General features: G+C 42.1%; 1 protein-coding gene across 1 annotated transcript; it reads right to left on the minus strand.

Annotated features, from left to right (window-relative positions):
• Window positions 1-431: 431 nt before the first annotated feature.
• Window positions 432-10,061, minus strand: LOC115135613 (histone acetyltransferase KAT5-like). Its single transcript, XM_029670507.1, has 15 exons — window positions 10,018-10,061; window positions 9,844-9,910; window positions 9,385-9,453; window positions 8,961-9,223; window positions 5,675-5,743; window positions 5,107-5,289; window positions 4,915-4,995; window positions 4,073-4,138; window positions 3,568-3,816; window positions 3,332-3,421; window positions 3,094-3,234; window positions 2,832-2,925; window positions 1,854-2,013; window positions 1,673-1,754; window positions 432-1,566 (listed from the first exon to the last, which is right to left on the minus strand). Exons 1-15 carry the CDS (start codon window positions 10,039-10,041, stop codon window positions 1,432-1,434), a joined length of 1,773 nt encoding a protein of 590 aa, XP_029526367.1. The 5' UTR covers window positions 10,042-10,061; the 3' UTR covers window positions 432-1,431.
• Window positions 10,062-12,147: the final 2,086 nt, after the last annotated feature.

The following is a 12,147-nucleotide window of genomic DNA, read 5'->3' on the forward strand; positions in this document are numbered from 1 at the left end:
CACAATTTCAAAAGGCTCCCACATAGCACGTGGGCGAGGCTAAATGCAACCAATAGGCAGAAGACCGAACTGACTCCCCTTCACGGTACCTGCCTGTAGAGCTCCAGTAAACCACAGAATTGACCTAAAGTGACAAGTATGGAAAGAGATAAGAGACTAAGCGTTCTTTTCTTTGTACACAAAGACAGCAGAGCACACTAGATACATTTTACTTCCATATAAATGTGTCTGCTGCCTAAGAATGTCTAAACAGCCCAGGAATAGATCTTTGATTCAGTTCCTAAACTGTTGTTTTGACCTCCTTTTCAGTCAAATGAGGACATTCAGGGGAATGACATGGACAAAACTTTTAAAAAACAACATATTTCTCCATGTGAGTGATGACAACTCAGTCAGATTTTATCCTTTGAGAACTCATTAAAGCCATGAAACACAGTAAGTGTCCTAGTTTATTAGATGTGTAAAGCCATCTCTCCGTAAGGCTCTTATATCAAATCCCATCTGTTGGTCAGATTTATAGTCTTTTTCAATATATAGCCAAACATCTAATACAACAATTTGAATCACCCATTCCTTAACTCTAAACCACTTACAAAGAGAAGATGACTCCATGTAGAATTTACACTTAAATATGAAGGGAAATAGAATAGCTGTCTAACCATTGAACACAATAACAAAGTATGAATCACTTGTTACAAATGAACACACACAAATGTACAGTAAATAGTCTCATTAAATTAAATGACACGCTATTGTGCCAAACGTGTTAGTTTTACATTCCATTTTTTTAAAGGACAAACAACTGTAAAGGTATCCAAATATACATTCTTGTAAGAGTTCAACATGGCTTATTTTCTGTACTGAACATCCCCGCACATCTCATTTAACATACAGAAATGAATCACACCTTGAAAAAAATCCTTTATAAAACAGTATATCACAGTATATACAATTACTACTTGTCCCAAGCAGTTAGGGGTTAGATCTGTAATTCTCATAGTGCGTTGGATCAATGAGACTGGATATGTGCAGTCATTATTCAAGATCACATCCAAAACAATAATAGTATTATGTGCTTATGTAGGTGAAAAATAACTAACTAGTCCAAGAGTGTTGAAAGCTGAGTAAGACAAATGCCAGGAAGGCAAAGAAACAGAAGGTAGGAGTCATCTATCCAACATTAATAGATGACAATTCCTACTACTGAGACTAAGCAAATGGATCTACTGTTGCTAATGACAGAGAATCTGGTGAGGGCAATAGGAGGATTGACATGATTCAGAAAAATGATGCTGAATATAAACACAGTTCTTGTTCATTTTTAAATCTTTGATCCTCTCTGGGGAGACCTGCGTGGTGCTCTTCACCCGGAGTGCTTCAGGAAAGTATGCGGTAAGAGAGAAAGAGAGACCAGGAGAACCAGATAGGGTCCTACCACTTGCCCCTCTTGCTCCAGTCCTTAGGGGTGAAGTGAAGGCATTTGGAGTCAATGCGCAGGTGACGCTTCTGCATTGCCCTCTCATGCCCCTCCACTATGTCCTCCGAAAGAGTCAGGATATACTGGCCCTGAGAAGCCACAGGAAGAGAAGAGGTTCAAATATGCTGATCAAGATTGCCCTTTCATAAAAAATTAAAAAAGTGAAGTGCTGTTCCCTGCACTAGTATCCCTCACCTTATAGTAATTAATTAGGTTAAGGTACTGAAGTGTAGATATGACATCCTCTTTCTTCACACTGGTGATCTCGCTGATGTCACTGGAAATACACAAGACGCATGATATTAGGTTACAGAAATAACAGCAGATTGAGCTATAAGAGAGAACAAGCTGGGAGAACAACAGGACAGAGGCGTACTTGATGGTGATCTGCGGCCGCTCCCCGTTGTCAGGCTTGAGGTCCATGAGTATCTCCAGGATGGTCTGGGACCAGTAGGAGCGGTAGGAGAGCAGCCCCAGGTCAGACAGAGGCTTCTCTGGTGTGCCCGTCTTCCCCTCTACCTTAGACAGCTCATAACCTGATGACCAAAAGACAACACCTTCAGTTATGGCATACTGAATGGCCACATTTCAACACACTCCCACACAGGTAGAACACTGTGTAGACTGTTTGTACAGATTTAAAATGTTTATTTCACCTTTATTTAACCAGGTAGGCCAGTTGAGAACAAGTTCTCATTTACAACTGCGACCTGGCCAAGATAAAGCAAAGCAGTGCGACAAAAACAACAGAGTTACACAAACAAACGCACAGTCAATAACACAAAAGAAAAGAAAAATAGAAAAATCTATGTACAGTGTGTGCAAATGTAGATGAGTAGGGAGGTAGGCAATAAATAGGCCCTAGAGGCAAAAATAATTCAAATGTAGCATTAATATTGTAGTGATAGATATGCAGATGATGATGTGCAAGTAGAGATTCTGGGGTGCAAAAGAGCAAGAGGGTGTAATAATATGGGGATGAGGTAGTTGGGTGTGCTATTACAGATTGGCTGTGTACAGGTACAGTGATCGGTAAGCTGATGCTTAAAGTTAGAGCGGGAGATATAAGTCTCCAGCTTCAGAGATTTTTGCAATTTGTTCCAGTCATTGGCAGCAGAGAACTGGAAGGAAAGGCGGCCAAAGGAAGTTTTGGCTTTGGGGATGACAAGTGCAATATACCTGCTGGAGCGCATGCTACGGGTGGTTGTTGCTATGGTGACTAGTGAGCTGAGATAAGGCGGGGCTTTACCTAGCAAAGACTTATAGATGACCTGGAGCCAGTGGGTTTGAACGCCCTAGATCCAAAATTAAAATCCACGTTTTAAAGTCAGTAACTTCTTTCTGGTTCACTTACTGAACTCAATGAGCAATTTGCCGTAGCCTCTCCGCTGGTAGGGAGGTAAGGTGAGGATACAGGCCACGTTGTAATCTTCCGTCGACTCTTTCTCCTGCGCACAGAAAAAGAAAAAAAAAGAAGAAAAAGAGTAAGTCGGCTGCATTTTCAACATGTCTAAGGGTTTGGTTGTAAATGTCAAGTATTACACAGTATTATTGCTGATCTTCATGAGCAACGGGTTTAACTGCAAGCACCAGGTGATAAGAAGCCTTTCATGTACCTTGGAGAAGTAGCCCACTATGTGGAAGCCCTTGGCGTCGTACTCTGTCATGACGTAGAAAAGGAAGGGATCTGTGTCATAGTACAGCGTCTTGTGGTCCAGGAAACACTTGGCCAGTAAACACAGGTTCTGAGAGTATGTCTGGCAAACATGGAAGAAACAAGAGTTGTTAAGCGAGAAACTCATTACAGTGACGAGGTGTGACCAGGCAGCAGGGAGGATCATGGATATTACTCACTTTGTTTTTTCTGCCATCTATTTCAAAAAAGGAGATAGTGCCCTTGCGGTAGATCTCATTGCCAGGTGGATGCCGAAGATTACACTTGGTCTGAATGAGAGAGGAGGAGAATAATATGTGACAACATGTTCTGCAGCTCAAACGCAATACTACGACTGCACAGCAACTCTCTCCCCTCTGGCTCTTGTATTGGTGTTACATACATTTCATTGAGATATTCCAATCTAGTATCTCACCAGATGCCTCTGCAGACACTTGAGGCTCTTGAGGTACTTCAAGCAGAACTCACAGAGGTAGAGAATAGGCAATGTGGTCAGTTCCTGTGGGTAGGGCGAGAAGTACCAGGGCTTCAGCCTGTGGCGGCCCAGTTCAATGCAGTCAATGTTCTTCATACGCGTGACAATGTCGTCATGGCTACGGTCCGACACCAGACTGCCAGTCATGCGAGGGGTGGAGGGGATGCCATCAGAGCTGTCCTGCGAGTCCTGATGCAAGATGGTAGGAAGGGAGCAGCGGAAAGGAAGAGAACGATATTATTACAATATCTGACACATCGCTTAGAATCTTGTCAAAATAAAAGGGAACTAATAAAGATTAAATAACTGATTAAAAATAGGGAGCATTCCTTACAAAGCTCTCACATGAGATACCAAAGGTCTGATTGAAGGCCATAACCTTTAAAATAATTCCATAAACAAAGAGAGACAGGCAAACAGGCAATGAGAAGGAAATGAGACGGACCTCTCCTGGCTGCAGATAGACATTGGCACATCGAGGGCTGTTGTTATACTGGAAAACCTTTATTATCTAGCAGAAAAACACAAGCGGACGAGGGCTTTTGGACACTGATTTAAAAAGGGAAGGAAAATTATTATTGCTTATACTAATTTGATCAATGTGGGAAGATTCAGGAGTTAAAGGTCACCAGGGATATTTCTGCATACATTATATTGACCTGTTCTTTATTTCCTTGTTAATTTGGGAGGGATATCTTAACATTAAAACAGAAAGGGGAAGGCAATAATTCACAATGGTCAATAATTCCAGAATTCACACATAATTATGTAAAATGCAGTTCCGCCTTCTCACACTATCACTAGCTACAATGCTGCAAGTAACATTGTTGAAAATGTGCTTGTGCTGATACCAACATTGAATTGACTCGGCTTGCTCAGATTACTGTCTAACTGAAAGCATATAACCATGAAAGGTAAACGTATAGGACTAGGAAAGTACGATCCTGTTAGTCAACGCTAATCTAGTATCCCGGCTCATACTAGTCTAGCATAGTAAGGGCCCTATCGCTAACTGGGTATTAGTGACATCCATAAGAAGTTTGTCCTGTATTAAAATCTGTTTTCTTTTTGACCTATTCAAGCTAAAAGGATGCTGATCAAGCTAAAAGGATGCTGATGCAATTTCTGAAAATAGAAGAATGACTTGTTTATGCCAGTATGTCGCTAAAGTGTGTTACTCTACAAATGTGAATGATGGGAGCAGATACCGCGGTCTACAGTTGAAATGAGGGCAAATAATGACTTGGTTAAAGAAGCAATTCCCATAATCCCTAAAGTGTTCCATACCTCATCGGTTCCCCCGCAGTTGGGAGGCTGCTTCCTCTTCCTGCCTGGCTGATTGGGCATGGGGCGACGGGCAGTACCATTCTGGGATCATTTGAAAAGGGGGGAGATAAGAAACCAAACACCAACAGAATAATAGTGGGAGACTAGCGATTGATCATTACTGAAACGCAAAGTTATCAAATGTTGGTTTACCGTGGTGAGAGAGGTAAGCTGCTCATGGTCATCGCGGGCGTTGGATTTGAGGTTGAAGGTGTTGGTGTCCCTTACAGCAGGGTAAACAGATGCCTGGGAGGCTTCAGCCAAACCTGGCAAGGATGGCACGGGGGTTGCCGGGGACACTTGTGTTGCCAGGGACACAGACTCTGCTTTCCTCTTCTGTATGAGAGATGAGACATGGGCAGACATGAGAAAAAGCTCTGGAGCAACTGAAAATAATGAATATTTAAAGATTATGTTGATGGGATTTCAAATCCCAACCACACCACAGACATAACAGGTATTCTAGCTATATTTTACATTACCAAACAGTCATATACTAGGTCCGGGACAAACCCCCCCCACAGTTATCAATATCACTTACTTAGAAATCATCTACTTTAAGATGTTTCTCCTTCATTTTAGAATTATACAACTGTAGGAGTTCTTACATAAATGTGTTTGTTGTCGTTACTATTCAAGTGCAGCTATGAACCCATTCTGACTTTGTGGACCAAACAGGTCTTAATCATGGCTGTGTAGAATGGGTAAATTGATGCTGTACCGGCGTGGGGAGAGTTTTGCCTCTGGAAGGAGCGGTGGCAGTTTGAAGGTTGAGGTCTAGACTCTTCCTCTGAATTTGAACAGAAAGAAGGGGGATTAACTGACAGTCACACTCAAACAATGCGCTGTATTTTCACTTCAACTTATGTTATTCATTGAACATTGTAATAAAAGCCTAATCAATAACCCAGTCAAGATAGCATATACTTGAGTAGATCAAAACAAAAACATATGGTTTGCATAGAGACTGAGCATGATTTAAAAATAGAATGACCTAATAAAAAGGTCAAGACAATACAAACCTGTTTATGTTTCATAATAAACTTAGGCCGGACAACGTTGAATTACTGTTCAAAGGATGCCCCGCCTCACTTTTCTCCACCCCCCACCCAAAATAGAAAAATAATAAGCAAAGAGGCACTGAGTTTGAAGGTAGGCCTTGAAATATATCCACAGGTACACCTCCAATTGACTCAAATTATGTCAATTAGCCTATCATAAGCTTCTAAAGCCATGACATCCTTTTCTGGAATTTTCCAAGCTGTTTAAAGGCACAGTCAACTTAGTGCATGTAAACTTATGACCCACTGGAATTGTAATACAGTGAATTATAAGTGAAATAATCCGACTGTAAACAATTGTTGGAAAAATGACTTGTGTCATGCACAAAGTAGATGTCCTAACAGACTTGCCAAAACTATAGTTTGTTAACTTTTGGCTTTTGAAGAAATGACCAGGTGGCGAATCGCATCTCTGCATGTCTGGCAGACATATCAGTGTGGATGACGGATCACCACCTCAAGCTGAACCTCGGCAAGACGGAGCTGCTCTTCCTCCCGGGGAAGGACTGCCCGTTCCATGATCTCGCCATCACGGTTGACAACTCCATTGTGTCCTCCTCCCAGAGCGCTAAGAACCTTGGCGTGATCCTGGACAACACCCTGTCGTTCTCAACTAACATCAAGGCGGTGGCCCGTTCTTGTAGGTTCATGCTCTACAACATCCGCAGAGTACGACCCTGCCTCACACAGGAAGCAGCGCAGGTCCTAATCCAGGCACTTGTCATCTCCCGTCTGGATTACTGCAACTCGCTGTTGGCTGGGCTCCCTGCCTGTGCCATTAAACCCCTACAACTCATCCAGAACGCCGCAGCCCGTCTGGTGTTCAACCTTCCCAAGTTCTCTCACGTCACCCCGCTCCTCCGCTCTCTCCACTGGCTTCCAGTTGAAAGCTCGCATCCGCTACAAGACCATGGTGCTTGCCTACGGAGCTGTGAGGGGAACGGCACCTCAGTACCTCCAGGCTCTGATCAGGCCCTACACCCAAACAAGGGCACTGCGTTCATCCACCTCTGGCCTGCTCGCCTCCCTACCACTGAGGAAGTACAGTTCCCGCGCAGCCCAGTCAAAACTGTTCGCTGCTCTGGCCCCCCAATGGTGGAACAAACTCCCTCACGACAGCGGAGTCAATCACCACCTTCCGGAGACACCTGAAACCCCACCTCTTTCAGGAATACCTAGGATAGGATAAAGTAATCCTTCTCACCCCCCTTGAAAGATTTAGATGCACTATTGTAAAGTGGCTGTTCCACTGGATGTCTTAAGGTGAACGCACCAATTTGTAAGTCGCTCTGGATAAGAGCGTCTGCTAAATGACTTAAATGTAAATGTTAACAATAAATTTGTGGAGTGGTTGAAAAACTAGTTTTAATGACTCCAACCTAAGTGTATGTAAACTTCCGACTTCAACTGTATGCGGCACTTTGTTTATAATGCACTGTCCGTTCTCCCTTGAGGCTTTCCCAAGTTGATGCCCAAGAGACCAAACAGCCTCAGATCATGTTCGAGCCTCGGATTGGACAGTGAAACACACGCTGGCACCTGAAGGCGACGTGCAGATGTTTAATTTCTCTCTCATGACGGAAGTCAGCGCAAAGTCCTACTACTTGTGTCCAGGTTAAACGTGGGACGTCCCTCATTATAAACAAACAGTCAATTAAATCCATGGTTATTGCATCATTTTCAGATCTATTGGAAGCGATTAATAGATGAAACAATGTAATTTAACCAATTGGCTGGCGAGAGATTAGGGCATTCATCAACAAAGACGCAGTGCAAGCTGATAGTATTTTTGGACAACCAAATTGAAGTCAAAATGATAGATGAAATGGAAGTGTGTCAGCTGTATGGTGATTTGCAATTCATAACTTACATTTTACCGGTACTACCAGTAGTAGTAGGCCAACCGATAATACCACGACGGAATGCGTTTGAAGTGATGATGCACCGCCGAGAACAGCTAGCATGTCCAGTAAAGTACATCGCCAGTAGCACGCACACAAATCAGCAGGTGGGGGCTTTTCGTGGCCGCCAGACGAGACAATTGAAGGAGGATGCGGTGAGACGTTACTGGGCTCGAATTTATTCACGCTTGATCTATATAGATTGATGCTTCCAATTGTGCATGTTATAAACAACATTTTTTTTTGATGATGATGAGTTATACTCTATAGCTGGATTTATGTATATATTTCCAATGCTACATTCATTTGGCAGACCTAACTTGATTGACCCTCTTTCTACAAGGCCTAGTCTGAGAGGCCTAATCATATTTGTATTAATATTTTGATAACACCTATAGGCTATAGAGATGCATTCAGGTAATGAACTCATTATTCAACATTTTAATTTTATTACAATTATTTATTGTTAACCACTCTTGAATTTGTTAGACGACCACAATGTGGTACTGTTATTCATTATCACCTTAACAATTTTTTTGTTCTGTTGCTCGCCCGCCACACTTTTCTGGGGGGAAAATCCGTTAAACAGTGAATCAGTTTTGTCTGGCCTTAGGCTAAAACATATGTAAATGCATTTGTATATCATCCAAGAAATACAACACCCTTATTTTGACAATTCTGTCTCTCATCACAGAGGCAAGACCAGAGAAATGTTATTTCACAGAAATCTTGAATTAAGCTACTGGAAGTAGCATTTCACAGATCTTTGAAATGATTCATGAAGCACAAATTGCAAGGTCTATCATTTCATCATGTTCATTGGTCTAATTTAACTAAAACATCATAGCTCGAAAAGACTGCAGACCAAATGGTGGTGATAACAATTGGGTTGTACAGTAGAGTAGTTGTTTAACAAAAACAGCGTTCCAAGATCTCAGCATTAAGTATGACACACGACTGCAGGAAAAGAACATTGGTTATAATGTAGATCGCAAGCAAACAGGGTACAATTGCCAGGACTGGGCTTAAGACACTACTACCAAACCTGAGCTTGTTGTTGCAACACTTGAAAGTCTGGTAGAGAAGTTTTGGTGGGTATAGACTTCTGCTGGGCTTGCGGCTGTGGGGGCCTGCTGGGGGTATGTTGGGGGCCAGCTCCGGCCACTCTTACCACTTCGCTCTCCGGGGAGCTGGGCCGCGACCCCGGAAGCCCGTTCTTAGTGGGCGTTTTAGCTTCCTTCTTAGGGAACTGGAGCTTCTTCATGTCAAGCCTGTCCGGCGTAACCCACTCATCCAGACGCTTGTTGACTTTAAACAAGCAGAAGCACAAACACATAACACACCTGAGTTGATCTCTAGTCAAATGTTTGCCAACTTCACATTTACCCATATCTGCTTCTTCTGTCAATATCACTGATGGCAATGTTGGAGTTATACATTCATATTTACATGAAGTATAGGCTACTCACAGTCAATATAGTGGACATAGTAGAGTTTTCTCCCAGGGATCTCTTTCACACTGAGAATTTCAGCCAAGGCTGCAAGGAAAACATCACACGACATGACAGATCTAGAAACATATCCAATCTGTGGGTCTCTTCGCTATCTGAATATATACATTGGCTACGAAGCAAGCTAGCAAAGTTGTCTACAAAACACAACGTCGTTACGTTAAATGTAACTAACTTCAGCATAGCTACAGAATCGAAATACTTATCTAGCTAACGTTAATGCTTTCGTAACTGATAAGACAATTAGTAAACAATTGAAATCTCCATTAAACGTCACCAGTGCATTTGTTTACTATGTGCCACGACCGTAACTAGCCGCCTGTGTTTTCAAATATTCAGTCATGCCAGTTGTTTTATTAAGCAGCTATTAACCTTTGCGCCAGTTACCCTAGTGGTAGCCAAGAGGACGATACTCACGCCACTCATCTTCGTTTTCCTGATTTTTTCGGAGAACAGGGAGCCTACAGCCCTCGACAACATCGACCTGTCGAAAGATAATATATTGAAAATATATATTCACGAAAGTTGAGGGAACACATCTGGATAAAAACGTTGTAGTTGTATAATGACTTGGGACTATCGAGTACCCACCGACGAATCCGCCATTTTGGTCATCTGCGAACGTACAATGTAGAAGCGCGCAAGTAGTTATGGGAAAATGGCCTGCTCAATGGTTGTGGGTATGTTCGAGGGAGTAAATTGTTTACGCAGCATTGATGCGGGTCGTTTACTTCACTATCATTGGAAGACTACTAAAAGTACTGGCTACATGTACATAATCACAAGAACCATGTCCGCAGTCTTAAACTTAAACGAATAAATAAAGCAGTGAGTCCTTAACACAAATAGGAACCTTTATTTTAGGCATTTAGGCAGTATGCATAGTTAAATCAAAGTTTATTGGTCACATACACAGATTTGCAGATGTTATCGCAGGTGCAGCGAAATGCTTGCGTTTCTATCTCTAACGAATAAATAAAGCAGTGAGTCCTTAACACAAATAGGAACCTTTATTTTAGGCATTTAGGCAGTATGCATAGTTAAATCAAAGTTTATTGGTCACATACACAGATTTGCAGATGTTATCGCAGGTGCAGCGAAATGCTTGCGTTTCTATCTCTAATAATTCTTAGCTATACACACATAATCCAAAAAGTAAAATAAATTTAAAAAATAATATCAGAACGAGCAATGTCAGATGTCAGAGTCCGGAATAATATATATTACAGACTCTGACATTGCTGGATGGAAGCGGGGTGAAAAGGCCGTGGCTTGGGTGGCTGAGGTCCTTGATGACCTTCTTGGCCTTCCTGTGATGGCAGGTGCTGTAGATGTCCTGGCAGGCAGTCAGTGTGCCCACAAAGATGAGTTGGGCAGACCGTACCACCCTCTGCGGTTGTAGACGGTAGAATTGCCATTTCAGGCTGTGAGCTCTCAATGGTGCATCTGTAGAAGTTCGTAAATGGGCTAATAATTCACTAACTAGCAAAGAATATTAACAAATGTGCACGTGGATACAAGCAGCCTTCGCTTTGATCTCAAACAAGCTGTAATAATCGCGCCCGCTCATGCTGTAAGACAGTCCAGTGAATGGCACAAATCCATATTGGGCAATGGTCTATTTGCATATAAGCCTACTGCAGCTCTGATTGGTCATAGCGCATTAGTTCGTGTAGAGTATAGGCCTGAGTTGCACCTGTCAATGCAATAGAATCCTATTCCAATGTGCTGTGCTTACAACAAATGTTCTTGCATAGTTAGTTGTGCATACTAAGTCTTGCATAGTTGGTTTTGTTTCGGGATGTTGCATTGAAAGTGGCTAATATTGCGTTGATTCAATCACAATTGCCACAGTAAAGGGAAACATTGATAGTGGGAAAACTCTAGAAAGCTGAGTGAAGTTCTTGTGATTCTCTGCGCTGACTGATATTTCTTTTGCATGGCAGTCCTGACATGCGCGCAGTTTAGAGGGAACAATGGTTGCAAAGTTGCTAATTAGCTCAAATGTTAAAGTTGTCCGTGATGATATTTGAACACACAACCTTTGGGTTGGTAGACTTTCATGTAAGTAACCTTCTGTCTTATGTAACAATACCAAACGTAACATATCATACTCATTTGAATGTCCTGGATTTTCATTTACTTTGTTACATCTAGTCTATGAGGCCAGGCTGGGTAACTAACATGTGCTGGTTTTGCTGGTGACCAGCCTTCATTGTGTTTTAGACACTTTGATGCTGGTATGCTGGTGATGCTGCAGCGTACCAGCTTAAACTGGCCACCAGCAAAACCAGCATCAAAGTGTTTAACCTCTAAAAGTCTGAGCTGTAGAGGGAGGGGGGTATCCAAAAAGGTAGGTTTCCAAAAATAATATTACTAAATTATTTGATGAAATATTGAATTTGGTCTAGCCCATAGAAACGCATTGAATAACACATACATAAATGGCAAAATAGACAGTAAAAAAATGTATAATAAGGAATACATTTTTGAAGTGTCTTTCCCACATTTGTGAATGCTCAGGAAATATATATACTGTATATATATATTTAACACATATTTAACTGAATTTTTGGGGGGACACAAAACTACCTCCATTTGTCTGTATAGCTTACCTTCAGACAAGTTTTGTGACACACAGCCACCTTCCACCGCAGATGCGGAAGGCTGACATAGGAGGCCGTGGTGGATTGAGACGCAGCCCCACGCAAAACTGATATC

The sequence above is a fragment of the Oncorhynchus nerka genome, linkage group LG10 (assembly GCF_034236695.1).
Source record: "Oncorhynchus nerka isolate Pitt River linkage group LG10, Oner_Uvic_2.0, whole genome shotgun sequence".
NCBI lineage: Eukaryota > Metazoa > Chordata > Actinopteri > Salmoniformes > Salmonidae > Oncorhynchus > Oncorhynchus nerka.

Bases quoted from the DNA above. Each gene is read 5' to 3' on its own strand.
- LOC115135613 (XM_029670507.1), bottom strand. From the start codon at position 10,041: ATGACCAAAATGGCGGATTCGTCG. The intron at 9,224-9,384 runs GTGAGTAGCCTA...GCTTGTTTAAAG, and splicing joins CTATGTCCACTATATTGACT to TCAACAAGCGTCTGGATGAG. The intron at 4,996-5,106 runs GTAAACCAACAT...AAATGATCCCAG, and splicing joins AGCTTACCTCTCTCACCACG to AATGGTACTGCCCGTCGCCC.